The sequence below is a fragment of the Suillus subaureus genome (genome assembly GCF_016647635.1).
Source record: "Suillus subaureus strain MN1 chromosome Unknown BJ212scaffold_207, whole genome shotgun sequence".
Lineage (NCBI taxonomy): Eukaryota > Fungi > Basidiomycota > Agaricomycetes > Boletales > Suillaceae > Suillus > Suillus subaureus.
The window spans coordinates 6482-28953 of record NW_024538763.1 but is presented as its reverse complement, the minus strand read 5'-3'; the positions used below and the strand labels follow the sequence as shown (position 1 = coordinate 28953).

At 47.7% G+C, this 22472-nt stretch overlaps 3 protein-coding genes across 3 annotated transcripts; 1 reads left to right on the top strand and 2 right to left on the bottom strand.

The window, feature by feature from the left end:
- Positions 1-4109: 4109 nt before the first annotated feature.
- BJ212DRAFT_1289585 (uncharacterized protein) lies at positions 4110-4301 on the top strand (the record flags this gene model as incomplete). Its single annotated transcript, XM_041332063.1, has 1 exon — positions 4110-4301. A coding segment is annotated over one exon (192 nt), but the record flags the coding sequence as incomplete, so codon positions are not given.
- A 12874-nt stretch (positions 4302-17175) lies between these two features.
- BJ212DRAFT_1222315 (uncharacterized protein) lies at positions 17176-17388 on the bottom strand (the record flags this gene model as incomplete). Its single annotated transcript, XM_041329403.1, has 1 exon — positions 17176-17388. A coding segment is annotated over one exon (213 nt), but the record flags the coding sequence as incomplete, so codon positions are not given.
- Positions 17389-18211: 823 nt separating this feature from the next.
- BJ212DRAFT_1450457 (uncharacterized protein) lies at positions 18212-18892 on the bottom strand (the record flags this gene model as incomplete). The annotated part of the gene is made up of 3 exons (XM_041338810.1): positions 18212-18496; positions 18527-18591; positions 18655-18892. The coding sequence occupies 3 exons, from the start codon at positions 18890-18892 to the stop codon at positions 18212-18214; spliced, it is 588 nt and encodes a 195-aa protein (XP_041185506.1).
- Positions 18893-22472: the final 3580 nt, after the last annotated feature.

Sequence of the window (22472 nt, the reverse complement as noted above, 5' to 3'; positions counted from 1 at the left end):
CGAGAATGCAGTTGAAGAGGTGAGTCGCCGATTCGTACAAAGCTCCTATATGAACCATGGGCCTTGTGGTCGGCCCTCTCAGAAACCGGTCTCACGTTCATTGTATTTGAAGGGCCAGCTATTGGCTCTCAGAAGTTTCGTGTACTGTAGCGGTCAACGTCCTCGAGAATATGTTTATTCGTAGACCAATGACTACACACGGGTAGTATATCACATGTCTAAATTATGGTCAGGCGGTAGTAGAAGTTCTACATAGAACTAATCTCGTGTCACGGGCATAAGACAAACACCGAGGAGCTCCGAGGTTAAGAGCCTAAAAATCTGATTCCAAGTCATCTGTCTCGAGAAGGCAGCTTGCATATGCCTGAACACGTTATTGCTTGTGAGCACAATGAAAGCCTGAAATTGTGATTACTGACGTCTAATTCTGCTTGACTGATGGACCCTGGTTGGGTGTAGGTTCCCTTGGAGGAAATGCAACACGCGTTGCTATGGATGGCTGGGGAAGCCTGCTAGAAGAGCCACTAGTGGCCTGTCGCGACATAGATGTGTCCGACTTCAGTGGAATTGGCTTAGCTACGTCATACTATGCGACTAGCTTGCCAGTTACCTTGACTGGCTCGGGTATCGTCTTCGATGGTATTGGCTTCTTTTCTAAGTCGCGGATTAGCTGCTCCCAATCCCGCTCAGGCAGCTCTGGTTTTAGAGCACCGTCGTTAGCTAATCGGTCAGCGCACTCGTTGCCCTCGATTCCAACATGACCTCTGACATGCTTGAAAATGACTTTTGGTCCTGCCCTTTCCCGGGCATATAGCAATGCCGCCAAGTATCTGATCAGTTCAGCGTTCTTGACGGATTGGCCGCTGGCCGTTCGAAAGCCGTTTGCATTCCACCTTGGCAACCAGGATTCAAAGCCTGCAACAGGATAAGAAGAATCCAACACATAGATCAGCGTGCCGTACATTGGATTGAATACTTTGAGTCTGTCTTTATCATGAGCGGACGCTGGGAGAATGGTGCGGTCTCCAATACCCGAACAATTGCCTGCAAAATCGGTGCGAGAGTAAGCAAAGTATATTATCAAACATATGGATACAACTTGCAATGAGTTCCGCCCTATTATTTGTTTGATCTCCAGGACATCGTTCGGCGATATTTCTGAAGTAATGATGAGCGTCATGTGTTCATCGCTCAGATAATATTTCTCACCTGGTATCGTTCCAGCCCCACCACACACCCACACCCGCAACCGAGCCAACTTGTCCGTTTCCTTTACACGCACCGTCAGAATAGACAACGTCGTAGCCAGACTCGTCTTCTTTGTCATTCGCAACGATAGCAGCCGAAGGGCGGAATTTCGACGATGTTGCCGCCACGCTCCGCGGTGGACTTATGGCAGCAGGCGATACCGCAGACGAGGGCAGTCTTGAAGAAGGCGAACTGGGATGTAATTCTGTGGTCATAAATACAAGGGCTTCTGTCTCTGTTGGGAGCTTCTTGTAGACAGCACCATGAAAGTTTTTCACTTGGGCCTCGCATTCTTCCCTTCAGGAAGGAAGCTGAGTACAAGATGAACGTATCGTACAATCTACTAACCATGTTGGGTAGATCCCCGGCGTACGTCCTTTGCGCACGGCATAATATGCTGTTTTCTGAGCTTTAGGCATACTGTTGGTTTGGGCACCGTCGCAAGACTGGGAGCTGCCAGTGGTAGTATTGAAGGGTCTCGATCTTGTAAGCAGGGCGGTTCTTATCGAAGACGGTCCAACTCCGCACGATGGATTCGCGATAACGCACGCTCTGAATGGAAAGATCTTAGCCAGGATTGGTGAATTGATTGTACCCAGATTGAACCATTCGATATCGACGTGACTCGTCAGTGGCTTGGAAGGCGTAGTGCGCGTTTTGGTGTTGCACCTAGACTAGGGTTAGGGTTTATCGAGAACTTTCTCACGCACTTCGAGCGTACTGTCTGGTACTACACTAACTGTAATAACTGGCACACTGCCAACAAACGATAATCATCCATATCGAAAATCACACCAATCCATAACTCGTAGGATAAATAAAGAATTTTTGTGCTGAGGATTACGTGCACTGTACGACCCACATATAGATCTACAGATCTGAGCGCGCGAGCCATTCTGACAACACCCAATAAATGAAGTGCTATTATACGAGTTGGCGCCAAGCCCACCCACCTTATCCCATAACTAAAGTTACAGGCATATAAATTAGCCATCACGATCACAAGCCATATCAGGCACCTAAGCGACGTCTTGAGCTTCCCACTGCTAATGTCCACGGAGTATTTCCAGGTCAGAAATTTGGAATGTACTGATTTGACCGCAGGGAAAGAGGGAGCTTCTAAGTTGTCGAGTGAAACGATACTCTCGCGGCCCAAGAATTCTTTTGCCCGATGCCAACGGCTATTGCGAAGGATTTAAAAAACTGCAGAATATGAAGGATGACGTGCCTTTGCCAATCCTGTCTTTGATGAGAGTATGCGCATCGAACAAGCTAGTAGGAGATTCACAGCCATAGCCCCTGATCTGTAGTAAAAGACGACGTTGGCTAGGCTAAGAATACTTCAAACGGGTTATAGCCTCAATGGTAGCAAGAAGTGTTAGAAGCTTACAGGGCATGATTATGAAGGCGAAGTATAGCAGACCGCTGATTACATGCCATGGTACAGATAAGGTTGCACGAACTCTATGAATCTCGGTGTTCACGAGACCTCGGATGGGCATTCAATTCTTTTAACTCAACCATAAACGAGGATCGGTAATTTTGCCAGAGCGCTTGTCCCAAGTATCGTAGGTGCTTGTTGCGCAGTGCGCACTGATCGGCGACTCGTTCTCGAACCTTGTCGGGAAGCGAAGAGGTGGGGGCCCGTGTAAGTGATTTTTTGGATAGCCTATCTTGAATTGCGATATGTGAACCCAAGAATAGATTGGAGCATGACAGTAGCGCCTAGGATTCTAACAGCTACAATACATTCATGTCAGCGCCTGTTCGCAACCTTGCATTCCATCACATACAGCCCACATACATGTATAAAGCGCGCTGTTAACAAAGAGTGCTTGAGAAGGAACAAATCCACTAAAGGCTTGACCACAGACGATATCGATCTTCGCCATTAATGATTGCAATGCAGACGAGTACAACGAACACCTAGATTTGCGCCATTGAAATGCTATAGAGTACGCAAGTAATTAGGAGCTTACAAATGCAGCGATGATCTATTCTGAGATTTTCACTAGTCTGTCATGAAGAGGGTTGCCGAGGGCAAGTATCAATAAGATATCGGCTCCAGTTATCAACAAAGCCCAGGGTGGAAGCGCTGGAAAGATCTGTTGCGGAGCCAATGAGCTTACTATTGAAGCGTACTAACCAACCAGATTTATGAAACCGTTGCACTCCTCTCCCACTGAGTCTATACGGCAAACAGAGGATGCGGCTAAACCAGATCGGGGGGAGTGAGGTCGAGCTGATATGCTCCGCGCCAATCAAGTCTGCATGAAAATTTAGCGTTTGGTGCGTGAGGACATGCCTCACCAATGTCTGGACTGGGGTCCTGGTGACTTAATACTGGATGGATCGATTCCTTTGTGCCACGATAGGCAGTTCCTGAATTATTTCCCTCCCATACGATGACATGAGACTTGTTGGTTTCTTCCGAATGGGGACAAATGCCTATTTCGGTTGCTACCTTGTACTCTTTGCATCAGTCCAGGTATGGGCCTCCTTCTCCTTCAACATCCCTCCTTTGGTATATAATAGCTATGCGTGAGTTCCTACTTCTATCAACACGACCAGTTTGGTCCAGTAGCCTAACAACCTTCCAAGAAGACCACTTCTTCCGCTGTTCAAGCAACCCTTGTTTGACGCACACGTCCTTGAACAAACCAACGGTTGACGTCTACCGAGGCTCTACCATCATCGCGACATATTTGCAGACCAGTTCTAGCACGCATAACCATCCCCTTACGAACGTCGTCACGGGCAGACCAATCATCACATCTTTCTTTGCGTGCTATAATATCACATCTTCACCAATTCACGCACATAATAATGTCTCACTATAACAACTACACCACTCCCAAAGATCACCTACCTTCGGCTTCTTCCCCACTGCACCATCTTCCCCACATGCATTCTCCGCTATGCAGGGGAACCCGCGTGACTCGCACGCCATGTACTCGGCGCTGGGCTCAGCCATGGGCTTCCAATCAAATAGCCCGCGCAGCCAGAGTAACGGCGGAAGCTCAAACCCGTTAATGAAGTTCTACAGAAAGTGATACTTTCTCATCGTCATGATCGTCAACTGTATCCATCACGAAGGAGTCACGTGTACCCAAACCCATTGTATCGATAGTACTGGATCGGAACGGTTATTGTTTTATGGCTAGGGAGATGAGAGGCGGAGCGCGCAAAAAATACGTACTGAATGAGGGGTGCAGGTCATCTTCATAACCACTTTGTTCGATTACAACACTTACTTCTCTATCAAATCCCTGTGTCCGTCATGATATCTCGTACGCATAGAACGCACATATTGTATCTCTATTGTTTCACCCTGGATGCTATGCATTTATTCCTCCCCTATCGTTCAAAAGTTAACAGATGAAGACAATAGTGCAAGACGAATGTGCGCAGGCTGTGACACGATCGTCGATTGTCTGACCAGGTCTGACCCCGGCGACTCAGATTCAAATTTAGCGGATTTTGAACACCGGACCGGCAAACGCCGCTAGTCAACGCAGAGCAGATCGCTTGGTACTACTTCGCGCAACCTTCTTCAAAGGAGTATTCACTTCTAGAGGCAGCGACGTTCATCATGGCACCCTCGAGAGCACCAATATCACAAGAAAGCAATGTCACCGACGTATACGCGCTCTCATTACTTTCAGAGTACACTCACACTCTTGACTCCCTCCCACTCGACCTCTCTCGTAACTTTGCAGACCTCCGTGAACTCGATGCAGTTTTGTCATCGTCTATGACATCCATCACCGCAAAAATACAAAATCTGACAAAGATGGTCGAAGATGGCACGGTAGCAAAGCAGGACCGTCTTTTCCTGCTCACAGATATAGCAGAGGAAGCTGCGCGTTTGAAACTGGGCGGCGAAGACAAGATTCGTGTAGCATGTCAAGCCGCTGACAACCTCAAAAGCCATACTTCACATATGAGAACGCTCCTTACTCTCTTGCCATCATTCGATGTGTCTGCATTGAACCGCAAGACAACTTATCCCCATGTCGCTGTTCGGTCATATATGCCCACCATCGATAACTCGCGTCGTAGAAGAGGCAACTACGGATCAATCATGAATACCGCAAATCATGAAGCCAGCCCTTCCAAACGAAAACGAGCCATGAGAGAAGATGATGTGGATGTCGGGGGCGGGAAGTCTCCTCGCAAGGAGAGGACTGGCGATATCATTGTGCAGCGATCTCGAAATGGTGCTCGTTCACGAAAGTAAGCCATTTTCCAGTATATGTATTCATCATATTGATGTGGTGCTTTAGACAAGAACGCGCTGCCTCTCCCACAGAATCTGTTCTTTCTGTCATCTCGCACACTGTAGCACCAGTGCCTCAAGCCTATACAGGGACCTCGAGAGCTGGGGGCTCATCGAGTCGCACTACCAACCCCTCCAGTAGGCGTTCCAAGCCAAATCCTAACACCTATGACGAGCCGCACGTCAATGGATCTGTCAATGGACGACGCGACATCTTCCCCGCACCACCTTCATCATCAGTCTCTCATCCTTCTTTACCTATACCTTACGGATCAAATGGTTTACATTCTTATGATTTGCCTGGTGCTCACACACTTGCCAATGACTGGGGAGCCCCTCCTCTTGGGCAGCTGGAGGGTCCAGGCATGCCTGTCGCACGGAATACACACACCGGTCTATCAATAAGCTCCGCAACCGTCCTAACCCCTAGCCTCCCACTCGTATCTCCAAGTGAAACCCAAGCCGGTAATGCTGCAGGAGACACGGCCACCGAAGTTGGCGAAGGTGATGGAGAAGGGGATGACAGAACCTATTGCTTCTGTGAGGGTATAAGCTATGGAGAAATGATCGCATGTGACGACGTGAATTGTGAAAGAGAATGGGTACGTTACGTCTCTATTTGTCCAGATACTGCGTATTTACCAACTGTGCAGTTCCATCTTGCATGCATTGGCCTTACGGTGCCTCCAGACGGAACGTGGTTCTGCGAAGCTTGCAGGCAGAGGAAGAATGCCAAACGTAGCTCGAGGGCGAACAAAAAGCGTTCGGGTGGCGGCGGCGGCACGCGGTCGGGCGGGAAAGCTACTAACAACGGATAGCGAGTATCGGTTTGTTCTTCTACCAGTGCTTACTTCACCTTTGATTTCGTATTTATGTTTGTTGTCTATAATTAGCTCCACTATCATCAGGGACCCAAATGAGGTTACAGAGGTGATGAGTCTACGCCTTCCTCTGTTCCTCTGTCAGGACACTCCTTTGTGCGCTAGTCGAGTTGGTTGTGAAGTCGCAGTCGCGATTATTAAAGAGTATTTCTAACATATGCTCCCGGAAATTAGTATCTTCCATCACGCAGAGAAACACGCGAACTGGGCGTGCGCCCCCTGACTCATCTGCTGACATGCTGACACAGCTGCTGATATGCTGACATTAACGATCATAATCCCGGAAATCTCGGTGAGGTAGACAGAGTGCACGTACTGGGGTATAAAAGTTCGTCACAAAACTTACGAAGGGCTACACCAAGATCTATCTCTTCAGTTCTTTCCAGTCACATCAATCTAAACCAGCAAAGATGCCGTCATATGCCATAACAGGTGCAGCCCGGGGGATTGGTGTACGTGCAGCTTGATCGACTATCATACTACGTTTCTGACGACGTTTTGAATTCAACCAGTTTGAATTTGTCAATCAACTCTCCACTGATTCTGGGAACACCGTTTTCGCCCTTGTACGCAATGAGGCCACTGCGAACAGGCTTAAGGGGCTGGGAAGGCATAATGTTCACATTATCGAGGCCGATATCACTGATAACAAGGCTTTGAAGGTGGGTGCCTGACACCTTGAATAGGGGCTAAATTGACGTTTTGTCCAGTACGCTGCTGCAGAGGTTTCTCGACTAGGAGGCAACTCGCTTGACTACTTGATCAATAATGCTGGGTTCGTAGAGGCTGAGAGGGATGGATTGACTCTCGATGCATAGTAAGATTTTTCTCTGCTTTGCATTCTCGGAATGGCACTGAGTCGTATTTAGTTCCTCAGAAGAGTTGCTCACTAAGGATCTCCTGGATTCGGTATGCAACCAAATCCCTTCGTATGCGATGGCGGTAAAGCTAATGGACCTCTGTAGTTCAACATCAACGTCGTCGGTATCATCCACACCATCAACATTTTCCTCCCGCTACTCAAGAACGGGAAAGCAAAGAAGGTGGTCACTGTCACTAGTGGATTGGGAGACCTTGATATGACGATGGCCGCTGAATTGGTCACGTCTGGACCATACTCCATCTCGAAAGCCGCGGTAAATATGGTCAATGTCAAGTATGCTGCTCAATACAAGTCAGAGGGCTTCGTCTTCTTGGCGATTAGCCCGGGACTTGTGGACACTAGCACCAGGGCCCGTAAGTTTTTGCGATATCTTCTAGGTTATGCACAGCTGATTACTGCTGATCTAGCTACTAAAAAGGAACTGGAGCAGTTCAAGGCGATGGTTGAGAAATTCAGAAAGGTTTACCCCGATTTCACGGGGCCAATTACCCCAGAGGCATCTGTCCGAATGCAGCTCGAGGTCATCAATCGGATCACCATCGATGACACTGGTGCGTTCATCTCACATAAAGGAAACAAGGAATGGCTGTAGGTTTCATAAAGACTGATAAGCTTTGTACTATAAACAAGTTACTTGATGCCTTACTTATCACTAGCCTTCAATCGTCAGCTTACAACCAATGTCAGCAATAACCTTCACGACAGCATTAACAGTGTGCACAATGTCAAGAGTGAGATACAATAATGAGAACGTATACATATGTGCGCGTCTCAGCGCCTTTTAGATCCCCGAGTATCATCCAAACCTGGTGAAAGGCGCCGCTTCCTACAGGAAATGTGAGCGTTGAGGTCATGGATGAATGCAAATCCACTCACCGGCCAAGGCGATCTTCTGGTTCCCCTGACGGCGTCCTTCCTCCGACGTCCTTTATCGTGCCCCCATAGTCAAGACCTTCGACTGCAGGTGCATTGTTATCTCTGTCTTTGTACCTATTCTGGTTGCGGGGACCGGTTGGCACGCCGGGCGGTAACGGCGAGGCTGGGCGGACAGGCCCTACTGGAGCTACGATGATGGGTTAATACACCGGGAATAACTATATTAGACAACCCACCCCCGCCATATCCTCCTCGTCCCCGTCCAGCAAATCCTCTTCCGCGTAGGCCTTGAGCCATTGCACGACCTCTGAATTGTGCTGGGGGTGCCCCACGGCCCATGTGCGCAGGCGCTGTAGGAGCTGGCGTAGGCACTGGCGTCTGCACAGGGACTGGTGCCGGTGTCGCACTGCCCTCCATGTTGGGATACATAGGCTGCCCCATCGGTCCTTGCTCCTGCTTAGAAAAACAAACACATTCATGCGATGTTCATATCATTTGCTGTACGTATCTAGAGTAGGAAGGGTTAACCCATACCTGCATACCAAAGTCACCACCCATGCCCATCATTCCCGGCCCGAAGCCGTCCTGCATGCCCATCTGCACACCCTGCTCCGGCGTGCCGTTCTGCCCTACTGGACCCTGGCCGGGGACGGGGCCATCTGGCATCAACGGGCCCCCCGGTTGCATCTGCATACCCATATCGCCATTCATGCCCATGCCCATCGGTCCCATGTTCATAGGTCCCATACCGGGCATTTCCATCATGGGATTCATCCCGACGCTTGGTCCCATCATGCCCTGGCTAGCAGTGTTCATCATGGCGTTGGCGCCCGTCATGACCATCGTACGGAGTTCAGGGGGTAAGGCTATTAGCTGATCTTCTGGCATGGCTGCGAAATTCTAGGAGAAAAGTAAGGACTATGGACCAAACAAATCACTATATATCGTACGAGTACGTTGGTCTTGAGGACATTTGCAAGTTCGCCCAAGTCCCGTCTTCTGTAGCAGTATGCTTCCCAAGAGATTTCATCGAATCCATAGTTGAACCAATCGCTGATATCAGCCCCGGGAAGCCGCCACTGTTTTTCTGCCATTGCGCTGATGTCGACTTCAAGTATTGAGTGGCCATCAAGGATGCCAGGTATATCCGGATTTATAGAAGGATGTGAAGGTGGTGCAATGGCAGGAGGAAGAGTTGAAGGGTCCAGACCTTCATGAAACACGGGCTGTTCTGGTGCAACAGAGACTGACTCCCGGGGAATAGAGGGTGTTTGGGGCGTGCCTCCTGAATGAACAGGGGGTGCTTTTGAAGGTGGTACATTCCTATCACGAGGTGTGTACTCAGTTGTCAACTGTGAGTGTGTGGGAGGAGCTGTAAGAGGTGTCAATTTTCACGAGAGAAGAAACAAATGGAATAAACGAACGTCTGTTGGGGGTGGACTGAGGACCACCTGTGGAACGGCTTGGAGCAGGAGCTCGAGGAGGAACATTTGGTCTGAAACAAGTTGAGAGTAAAACGACTCAATCCAACGTGGAGCGCACCGGTTGTCTATAGACCGTATAGGTTGGTCCATGATGATCTCAATGTCCTGAAAGGCCGTTAGTTGCTAGAACCCGACGGGTTCATGCTTCACGTACATCTTCATCACTAGAGTCTTCCTCCCCCGCAGCATTATCTTCCCCAGTTTCGGACTCATCAGCACCCAGACCAAAGGGCGGTTCTTCTTCTTCAGCCTTGGCTTCGAGGTCCTTGACCACCCCATTTGACACTGCCTTCACAGCTTCAAACGATATTCTGCAACGAAGAGGATTCAACAACGACAGTTTCGCGCACTATTAACGACTTACGCCTGTACCACTAATCGCACATCAGACAACAAAAGATAAGTTCATGTTGCAGGATAAATACAGCAAATAGAGCCTCTGGGAAGAGTTTCCAAAGTATTTGAGCTGTTCTCACCAGAATTTGTTGCTAAATCTGCCTTTGGTGCCTCTGCTTGGAAGCTGGGCTCGCCGTACAGGAATGCATCGTCGTCGTCCCTAGCGAGGTGTATGTTAATTATTTGCTTGCAGCCCCATGGGATGAACTAACATTACAACGATTTTCGCAACCTTTCAAAGGCCCAAAATGTTAACGACCTCGAAGTCAAAGAGAACACCGGTTGAAGGCGTGACTTTGTGACAAGATGTGACATGCTGTGCCTTATGGCCACGTGACTACAAGTCTACAAATTATTCAAGTCTGTTCTGCTCGAGACTCGGACGTTAGCCATGATCTGCGTGAAGCCTGTTATTGCTTCATCAATACCGCGAACAGCTCGAGGATATGTCGTGTCCGTGAATGCTCCTCGCGTCTACGAGGGCAAACCGACACCACGTCGCTACGGTGTGCAGAAAACATTCTTATACAATCAATACACCCGCATGCTCGAAGCTAGCGATAATTCCCCCATAATATTCCTCCAACACACAAATTTCGCGTCTCAGCGGCTACAGAAGTTGAGACGGGATATAGCCGATGCAAACGCCAAGTTCTCTGTCTCATTATCCTCTCCAACACCTCCAGTTGAAAACGGTACTCCTACGCTAGCCGTGATGCGGACCTCGCTTTTTGGTGTTGCATTACGAAACTTTGCGCCTTTAGACGCGGAGCAGGCAGCTCAAATTGCAGGATTGCTTCAAGGCGGTCTTGCTGTCCTAACGCTACCATCATTCAACCCTCCCCAACTTGACGCCATCCTCCGTGCTCTTGATCGCTCAGTGCCTCCCAAGAAACCAGGGCTTGCGCAGTCAGCACCGATAAAACCTCAAGATGACCCGAATTTTATTCCTGGTAGAAAGATGCAGAGGGTGAAGCCCGTCTTGACCCCAGAACTAGTGGTGATGGGTGCTCTCATCGAGAGGCGGGTATTTGGAATGGAGGGTGTGCGGGATGTATCGAAACTGCCAACCCTAGACACTCTGCGGGCGCAGATAGTTGGGTTGCTAAGCTCACCAGCTGTACAGTTGGCTGCAATTCTCAGTGAGGCAAGTGGAGGGAAACTTGCGAGGACACTGGAGGGCTTGAAGAAGGGACTGGAAGAGAGTCAGAGTGCGGAAGCTTCATCATAGCATCTACTCAATCATCGCTGCACCTTTTGTCGACTAGCCTTACATAGTTCACACACCACGCACTTTCATAGAAGAATGGTTAATATGAGTCTTTGAGGCAAAACTCCCATGTCCGATCCTCCCCTCCTTCGCCTGTCGTACCTAGACCGTGGGCTCTCTCGCCTTTTGTCATGCGGTGTTCGTATCCTTTCCATATCTTCCTGTGAAATACAAACGAACGCAGAAGCTTGTAATTTGGGTTCGGCGGAGTTCCTAATGATGCAGGTTTCGGAGGCGTCTTTGCCAATTTTGGCACGTCCCTAGGGGTGAATATAAGCAGCAGCCAACTAATGATACGAAAAGTGCACTTGCCAGTTGGTGTATGGTCGAACGTTGCGCAGGGTGATGAGCACCGTCCCCCTTGCGCCCTGTGCTACAGAAGGCGACGTGACATCCACTGTATCCTCATCTTCATTCACGTTGTCATCGTCATCATCGTCCACAGCTCTCTTTGGTTTTTGTGACAGATTAGGCGTTGGAATGGTGCCTTTTGCAAGGCAGCCAACAACAGAACGGAGAAACCCCAGGATAAGCATCTGGTTAGATAGTATGTTTCTGTCTTGGTCTGTTATACCCTTTCCTTCACGATGTCTCAGCCTTCTCGTTTATATGACTTGGATCTCAATAAAACATACCTGCATGAGGAAAGTTGAACACAACACGATCAAACCGCCTTCCTTTCAAAGCATTGCACTTTTCGAATCTGGTCCCATCTACACCAAACAAAACCTCTGCACCGCGGTCCCGAAGAACATCCACTTTACTTCTCGCATCAAGGTATTTATCATAACATTCCTCCTCAGAATCATAAGAAGTTGCCGTGACATTTGATGGTGGGAGATGTTCCAGCGATGAAGGAGGATCGACGACCAGCGCATGCGCGAACGAGAAGTTGCCCTCGCCGATCAAGAGTATTTTATCGGTAGGTGCGAATGGAATGGTAGGTCGGAGAGCTGGCACTTTCCCCTTGCCTTTATGCTTTGTCTTGAGTTCTGCAGCTTCAGCGGCATGTGCGGCTTTCTCTTTGTTCTTGAGCCGAGTCTGCTGGGATTGCAGCGTTGCTTTTAAGGATGTTTTCTTTTTGTGCCCCATGACTCTCGATTCGAAGTGACCAGTTGGTCAAGGTACGAAAATGGAATCAGGTATTTACTAATTATTGATTGACATCGAGCTTTTATGCAATTGCTCCCGACTCAATACGACGATCTTCAATTTCATGCTCTGGACAGTGGAGTCCGCAGATCTGAGCGTCGAGCTCTATGGAACGCTGCTATATGCATGTCGTAGTCTCCCGATTCACAGTCGTTTAACCCCGACTCCCCATCGCTCCGTGAACTTGAATACAATGCCAAAGTCGCCATCCTGGGGTAAAGACACGAGCGCCGGAGAGGCAGTCCTGCCGAATTAAAGACATTTCTCCTGCGAAGTATTGCCTGATGAAAGAATCAGCACAAAAATGAACGAAAAAGATAAGCACATTAATATTGTTTGAAATGAGATCTGCAAAATCTTGTCGCCTTCAAGCTTCAAGAGGGTGGTATTGTACAATTGACAACCTGGTCTCACGTGCACGGTACGCCGCGTACCAAGTGCAGTTCTTTCGTCTGACTCACACGCCGAGCGTCAGAGGATGCGACTAGAGCTCAGGTTCTCGCATTCAAGGCTCCCGTCTAGCCGGCGAGACTGTTACGCACTTCGAAGTTCCTATACATGAAGGCGGTGAGCTGAGCTTAACTTTCAATCTGGTGGTCTTTGTACTCACATCCATGTAGATACTTCTACTCTTAGTAGCCTATGTACTATGAAGAAAAAACCGTGTGCCACGCCAGCAGAACTACCTCAAAATAGTTCTTCCCACGAATAGTTCTGCCAGCAACACTAGGTCACTGTCACTCAGACTCAGTACTCACTGAATGTCTATACATGGCGTCAGTTTGAACGGTGATTGCTCGTACCTTGAAGTGATGCCATGCCAGGAAACTAGGGTGGACTCGTGGAAAGGAGCCGGGATGGCCCGTTGACCAGATTTCGTAAGGACCTCACTCAGAGCTGCCTGTGGAGATTTCTAAACACATCAAGGATCCAAAACCCACTACCAAGGTAGCGGGAACTGAACCTCGATCGAGGCCTCTAGCCTAACTGTCGCATCCTGCCTAATCTGGTGATCTGCTGCGTCACAGAAACTGACTGGTGACAGCACATCGCTTATATCATACTATGCTGAGGACAATGATATAAGATCTCGGAGAGCAAACCGCAGAAGTTGACCCATCTGTTGCTGGTATCTGTTACATGTCTTCTGGCATAATCATCCTCTTTGTGACTGCAGCGACAGTTTTTTTCTACAGCCGTCGACGCGGTCTACTCCCTGGGCCACCTCCAAAGCTCTTTATTGGAAATCCCCATCAACTTCTGCCAAAGAACGAACCTTGGCGGGCGTATGTCACGTGGGCTAATATATACGGTGCATATCGTCTAATTTTCCGCTTGCTGCAAGGCTTGTTGACCTATATCTCATAGGGCCCATATTCTCCTTCCGCGTGCCCAACCGGCAATTCATAGTGCTGAGCTCCCTAAAAGCGGCTACTGAATTGTTCGATGCACGCGCCACTATGTACTCTGATCGTCCAAAAGTGTGGATGCTAGAACTCGCGAAGCGCAATCTGAACCCGTTCAGTATATCTTACAATCACCCGTATTTCAAGGCGTATCGCACGATCTTCAAGAACAGTCTGAGTACCCGTGCTATACAGAACTACCAGTCGGCGCAAAGTGAAGAATGTCGTGTGCTGCTTGACGGTCTACACAAGAACCCTGACTGTTTCACCGATCACATCGGAAAGTAAAATTCTTGCGATTGCTTGTTTACTCGTTTCTCATTGGAGGTGCAGGAACGCAGCGGCCGTCATCCTTTATCTCGCATACGGCTGGAAGGTCACCGACGATGACCATCTCGTTAGTATGCTGCAAGAAGCCTTTGACTCCACTGCCGTGCTAATTCGGCCTGGACGTTGGTGGGTCGAGGGGATGCCATTATGTAGTCCCTCTTTCATTTTCCGAGTTACTACAGAACTAAGCTAGTTAACCTTCCATGAGTGCGTTTCCTACCTTCATGGTTTCCAGGGGCAGGTTTCAAGCACACGGCCGTTGACTATGGGAAAAAGATGACTCGTAGTGTTGACACAGTACCATTTAACTGGACCAAATAGCAAATAGTAAGCTTTGCTAAGCAATTTTGTGAGTCCGTGTTATCCGTAGTCCTGACCAATTGTCATCGCTGATCAGCAAAGCGGCAGTTATACTTCATTTCAGAACAGCTCCTTCCGGAGGTTGGGTCCATGGTCAGCGCCCAACAAGAAGATATCATTATGCGGTGCAGTCAGGTGATTTATGTAGGGGGATTGGACACCGTAAGACATCTTTGCACCCTCCCTTTTGAAACAATCATTGGCATGAGCAGACAGCATCATCCATGAAGTCCTTTATTCTGGCGATGGTGCTTTATCCCGAGGTGCAGAAGCTTGCACAGGTAGAGATCGATGCCGTCGTGGGTCAGGATCGATTTCCCACGTTCGAGGACAAAGACAAGCTTCCTTACATCGGAGCGCTCGCCTTAGAACTCCTCCGCTGGGCACCCGTGACTCCGCAAGGACAGCCACATGATTTTTTTGGGGTTCCCCCTCACCCTCAGCAATGCAGGGGTTCCCCACCACGCGATGAGGGAAGACGTCTACGAAGGGTACCACATTCCCAAGGGTGCGGCCATCATTGTGAACTTTGTTTCCATGTCACGGAATGAAGAAATATACCCCGACCCATTGGAGTTCAGGCCTGAACGCTTCCTTGGTCTCACCCCAATCGGACCCTCGCAAGTTCATGTTTGGGTTCGGGCGCCGTAGATGCCCTGGTGCGTGCCCTTTACATGACACTGTCCAAGCCGCCATTGAACAGTAGCGTCTTATTTCAGGGTTGCATCTTGTTGAAGCCTCATTGTACCTCAATACTTCTTGTATCCTGGCTGCGTTCACGATTGCCAAACCGCTTGATGAGAGATGGGAAGAGATCACACTTCCTCCAGAATACGAGAACATTGGTCCAGTCTGGTAACTCGTCCCTCTTTGAGCCTAAAATATATTCTTACACACCCTAAATCATTCGAGTGCAGGTTCATCCCAAGGAACCAGGATCTGTTGGCAACTCTCTCGCAATGATCAGGACATCAGCGGAATCGGGCTAACCCGCACGGATTAGTATGCTTACAGTAGATTATATGTAGTGCGGTAACTACACGACCGCTTCGTGCTGAGGGGATGTTGTGATGTTGTGAGCCTGTCGGCTTACAGTCGAAGTTCTTGACATCGTGACCGATCCATGGACGGACATCGCTGACACTGTAAATAACGAATTTCGGTACGGATAATAGTGGTGAGAACAGAAGATCTGACGTACTTGACACCTGGAGTATTGATATGTTCGCCGGTAACACCGGAGCAAATTGCGTGTGGGGTGGACTTGAGGTCGGCGGGCAAGCCAGAGTTGCGGAGAGGTCACCCCCTGTGTTTGTCACTGCTGCAGTGGCGCCAGCATTATGAGGCCTTCCTAGAAACTTGATAGAAAAGAAAGGTGAACTTCGGGAACAAGAAGATGAGATCTGAGCTCGCTTTTTTACGCTAGTACAACACAAATGATGGATCCGACATTTCAAATCATCGATGCAGCAGCCAAATTCTCGGTAACTTACTTAATTTTGTGACCCGCAGTTGACAACGGAACCAAACGCATCACTCCGTTAAACGACCCACCAGCACCTAATCATCAGTCTTGAATATTCTGGCGGCAGTTGTATCTTCTTTGTGTCATTACGACAGAAAATCTAATGAATCACTGCTGTAAGCTTTGCCCTATTTATCGGGAACGTTTTCTGAAGGTATGATATTCTTTTGGATAATCCGCAGGAATCCGCGCGTCGCACAAGAAAGGCTCGCAGAACTTTACTGATCGGAGTCCATAAAGGAATGGCCCTCGGATCCGTCCGGTAGTAGTCCTGAGTCTGGATCATCATTGGAAGTAATATGACAAACCTAGTAGACGACATGCAGGCAATCGAGCGGACGGCAGCCGACTCGAAAGCAAAATTCCCTCCTGTTTTGGACATCATTCTTGCTCTGCAAGATATTGTGAGTGCCCAGTTTCATAGGCACTCGTGTCCGCACATAATGATGCTCATTTTCTTCAGCTCGCACATTCACAAGTGCCCGTATGTCTATTCCGATGTACAGTTGATATGCTCATAACGCATACCGTTGGGGCGGCAAAAACTTGATGCATTATAACACATATGCACGACGACATTTGTCACGCAGATGTGACATATGTGACATCCGCCAAATTTGTGACACGAGAAAGTACAGTATCCACAGCGTGTACATGTATTATGCTTTGAAATAACAATCTATAGAAGTCTGCTTGGCATTCAGTAGCTCCTCTCGCTGTAATTGAGCACGAAAAATGCGGAGCTGTGATGACAAATTAAGGGAAAATTGAGGATCACCATGTTGCATGCATCCAGTCTCGAGTTGCTGACACAATTTGAGGATTTCTGTGCGCATGAATGATGGCCCATCTTCTTCTGACTCATCGTCTGAATCAATCTCGATGATTTCACCATTTGTGACTGCAATCTCGTGACGGACTTCATCAGCAATAGCCTGGTCACCACCTTCGAAATTCAGGAGATCTCCATTATCTCTCTCCTCAGCAGGGTCCAGAATCTTGTCAATGGTTAGTAAAGTGCCAAAAATGTGTTTCTGTTCCTTGAGATCATTAACTGATTCCATAAGTTCCTGTTCTGTGGCAGTGAGTTGGACTGGTTTTTGTTGACACGCGGGAATTCGAAGTTTGAGACTGGTACGTCCAAATGCAGCCTTCTTGAGTGTATTGACTGCCCTCAAGGCAAGATCTGTATCTCCCTCAGCATCCATGACAGCTTTAAGTGCTGGCCTCCAGTCAGAATCTGCGAAATGGTCACTGAGATGGGCTTGCAGTTCACTTTCTGCTTCAGGAAGTGACATTTCGGTCCCTGCAAACTTATGGACAATGGTCCAAGCAGCCAGATCAACATGTGGTTGTGGGTCCACAAATAAATCACTACATGATAATGTAAATTAGCATTGATAAAATCAGAATAACAATGAAAATTTTAACTAATGGTTGAATTTGGGCATGATCCCAGCAGTATTCAATTGTTTCTGATGACACAGTGTTCCAGGCTTGTTTCACCAGTGTCATGCCTTCTAGAAGGTTGAGCTTATAAATGCTCTGCTCACCAGCCTCATCAAGATCAATGGCATGGGCACAAAAATAGCAACGATATAGAGCCTTGAAGCACTGGATTATCCCAGCATCACATGGCTGTACATATGGTGTCATATTGGGCTTGAAAAACTCAACATCAATGTTTGAAGGTTGATATGAGACATAATGGGCCAAAAAATTGTCAACAAACAAGCAAATGTGGCAATGTTGCTGCTTCATTTGAAGATCAAGCTTCTTAAGCCACCTAAATTAAGACTGATCAGACTTGGACATGATACAATGAATCATTGATCAACTTACTCTTCAAAAATAACTGATGTCATCCAAGCTTTTTTGTTGTTGTGGTAATAAAACCCGTGCTGTTCTGGTGTTTTCTTTTTAAAGCAGTGTGGTTTTGCTGCTCTTCCAATGAAGATGGGTTCAAGCCATTCACTGCCATCAGCATTACATGCTAGCCCAATAGAAATGCGAAACTTTTCTTTCTTCTTGCCACTCATCTGCTGTGATGCAAGAGCACAGTCAGGAGGCACACTATAATTAATTAAGTTAGCCATCATTATTCAGGAACTAATTCACTTACTAAGGAAAGAATGATGTCTCGTCAAAGTTCCACCAATCTTGCAGGGCAAACTTTGCTAAAATTCTGTGACAACACTCCCTCTCTAATTCAACAGCCTTGGGATCAACAGAACCAGTCTCTCCATGTTGGCAGCGTTCACGGAGCTTATAGGCTTTACAGAATGACTGTACCCATGCCTCGCCAAGCAATCTCTCCTTTTCTGGCACATCAAATTCATTTTCAAATCTCTTCCACTTCTCACATAACATATGTGATGTTACTGTTTCACCTTTATGTTCCATGTGCTGCACCCAAAGAACTAAGGCTCACTCAACATCCGGTCGAGTGACAACTCTCAGCCATTTTGCTGACAGCACATTTGGGTTGTCATCAATGCAAGCTTCCATATTTGGGCAGGTTCATAATTTGCAAGACAGTGTTGATTGATCAAAGTTGAGTGCACCAGTTGGGAGTGATTTGAAGTGTCGGACAATGTCAGCCTGGGTGGCATGAGGGTGAGCATCAATGAAGGTATAGACAGACAGCCAATCAGCAAGAGTGAGATTTTGACATGAATTTGAGCATTTATTGAGAGGTTGAGCAGATGTACAAGGAGTGTCATTTGTAATATTCTGCTTCTTTGCAGGTCGAGTGTATGCGGCAGGCTTATCGCGTGGCTTGCGTTTCAGTGTTAGGGACATTTTTACAAATCAGGACATTAATCCATTCCACACTTACATAGCTGAGCAGGACAATGCTGGAGAACAATAGTTTGGGTGCTACTTATGTCTCGTTGCCCTAGTCATGACCCTCTGATAATGCATATCATCCACACAATAGCTATGCATTATGCCTTATGCATTATGTCTGCATTTTCAGCCCGCCCGTGCTGGGATTGTGAAAAGTCCGTGCATTATGACATATATGCATAGTTACAATATGCAATACGAGCATATCAACTGTACATTAGATGTTATTTCATGATTATCAGATTCCAGACCTCGAAACCCCATACTCCCAAGTCACACCCCCCAATGCGAACTACATTGCCATCGAGCTCAAAGATCGGACCGTCATCGGCACCATCATCATTGAACGCCACCAACAGCTAGATGCAATTTTGCATGAGATGTCAGGTCTGTACGCAGTCATGGATAGTATCAAAAATCTTCGCCTGAAGCTCGTTGAACAGAAGGACAAAATTGTCCAGTCCATGACTCTGCACAAGAGACTTGTGTCAGCTGTCTGGCGCCTGCCACCTGAAATCTTGTCCCACATTTTCATGTATTGTCTCCCAGAAGAACAATACTTGTCGCCTGCGCCACGGCTGGCCCCCATGCTGCTGACAAGAATATGCAGACGATGGAGGGATGTTGCTGTGGCCACGCCTGGTTTATGGTGCAGACTGTTTGTGGACGTCGACTACAGTGACTGGCAGCCAACAGCCTTCGGTTGTAATTCGTGGCTCAAGAGATCACGACAATATCCTCTCTCATTAGCAGTCAAGTTCCTTGCAGATGGTATCGCCAACCAACGGATCCTTCTTCAGCCCTACCTGAATCAAATATCGTCTCTCTTTGCATATTTTCCCTTGTATTGCACCGACACTCCATTTATGTTAACAGAACTCGTGGCACTTCAGGAGCTGGTCATACATAATCTTGATTATAATCCAGCTCTTGTATTATGGATCTCGCAACTTCCACTCACCCTTCGCAGTCTCAAGATGACTGGGGCGTGGCTTAATTTCGAGCAGCTGTCTTTTTTAAATCCCACATGGCCCCACCTAACAAATGTCCATGCCAGAATACTTAAAGAGAGTCAAGTCCTTTTGTTGCTCCGCCTATGTCCCAACCTCTCCTCATTAACGACTCGCATGAGACCCGGACGGCAGGCATTAGTGGCGTACACGCACACCAAACTTCAATCCTTTCGCATCACCGCTCCACGCACACCCGATCGCTGCCTACCTCGCCTGATAAATGCTCTTCTACTCCCCGATTTGCGGGTGCTCGAGGCTATCAATATAACACCGTGGCCTCACAAGGAGTTCAAGGCATTTTTGGCACGCTCAAGGTGTCCCCTGGAGACCCTGATTTTTGGGGCCGGAGTGACTATAACAAATGACCAGCGAGCGGAATACACTGCCCTCATTCCTTCCCTGGAAGTAGTAGTGGATCCTGAGCTTCCTAATTGCCATGACTTACTCATTTTGCAGTATATTAAATATTCTTCATATCATCTAGTATAGTATGACTATAGATCTCTCTAAGCAGTCAATAATTTATGATTGACAGTCACTAACAGTTTGTGCCCTATAGCGCACACATGAGTTGGTGTTGTCGCTGTGGAGTGAAGCAGGAGATGTTTTAGAGGTGTTGTTAAGAAGCGGCGTAGATGCCCGCCTGTGAAGGGCAGGGACGACGAACCGGGCTAAAGCCTCTGTGCCATGTAGTGTTGATATCCTGTTCACGTGACAGGGAACAACAGACCCGATGACAAATTACTAGTAGTCTTGAAGCTGAGGCGTGTTATAGCGTGACTTGTCAGCGAAGTCAGAGTAGTCCATAATTTCATCATTCATATTACATAGAGCACGCATGTCATCAGATCGCAATAATGCTTTCTTCACATCGTTGAATTACAGTGGAATATTGAGCTAAGATCAGTGTCTGGGCTTGCGTTATCTACATAAGTGATCGACGGTGAGGTTCGGGTGAGATCTGGGCGATCATCGTACTTGTGAAGTACTAGGTACTCCACTCCGAGTCTAGACCTGCCTTCCAATGATTGTTTGGGAGCAGAGGCCTAGAGGAAATGCACCTTGTACAGTGCTGTTCCTTTTGTTAGTATAAGTAGCTTTGGGTAGGGTTTACCCTCGATCAAGTGAGATCTTGTGTCGTCAACACCTGTGAGATGCTAGATGTTCTCCCTGTAGCCTTCAATCAGATTAGCTTATCTGTATAAGGGCTAGAGGGATGCATATTGCGCGGTTTTGGGACATTACTTGGGAAAGAGATTAACTATGGGTCCGGGTGCTACCCCTCTCAATCTTTCCATCTGCTGATAATAGTGGAAGGGATGAGAGGAATTGGACACAGAGCCATTTATTAATATTGGCACTGGGATAGAGAAGACGACCATCAGTTTATTCTTCTCAATCTTTCCTTCTGCTCATTGTAGAATGAAAGGATGAAAACGATTAGACTGGACTCATCTATTAATATTGCCACCGGAATCGGATATAGGACGATGATCAGTGTGGTTGTTTTGTCAGGATGCAGCAGACTGCTCACTTATCGGTATGAGGTCAACGTACTTTTTTGTTATTGCACTCACCGCGCAACATGCATATATGTTCGAAAACACATCCTGAGTGCCTAGTTCAACGAGCTCCGTAGGCTCAACCTACTGCTCCTGCTTTGAAGGCTCGGGTCGCACTGACGCGCGCAGCTCCATCGGATATGACGGTCATTGCAGCCTATAGTTCTTATCAATTGAATATTGAAAAACGGGCCCGTGTGTCGATACGCCATTAGACTGATTCTCGAAGATCGTAGACGCGATTAACATTAATATCGTATCACTAGGATGCTTCAAGACTCGATTGATCCGGCAAGCCTGAATATTACTTGAGTGGTCGTGCTTATCCATTACATTCGAGGACACGTTCTTGGACAGACTCCAGAGGGCTCCGGATTCAAGTAGCCTATCATACACGATGTTCGATGTCGAAGCCTGTTGACAGTTGTCTCGACCTAGACGCTTTAGGAGAAAAATCGAGCGCTCTGATCCGTCCGGTGCTCCTCGAACGTTGATATATAGAGTCCGGAGCATTTTCAAAGGACGATAGCGGTGTTTGGCGAACTGCAGCAGCGATATTTTGGCGGTTTATGGTGAGGATCTGCAGCAACCCTTCTGCGAATAATTTGGTTGGATGCGATCTGATAAATAGAAAGATAAACAAAAACCACAAGACTCGCGAGATATAGAAAATGGGCCGTGACTGATAGTGCGATAAGTGGTCCGAGCCAAGTAACAAAAGTGGAATCAGCGACGGTTGTTTGGATCCCAAGCTGCTGCCAAACAACCACTTCCCTTTTTGGACTGACACGTACTTGAGACTAATTATTGGTTCTTATCAACGTCACACATACAGCTGTTCATACTTATTCTCTTCTCCGAGTATCACACCACTCTTTCATCGTTCTTAAATTTGAATATGGTAATTGTGTCGAAACCGTATCGTTACATTGATCCCGACGCAACGTGCTCATCTAG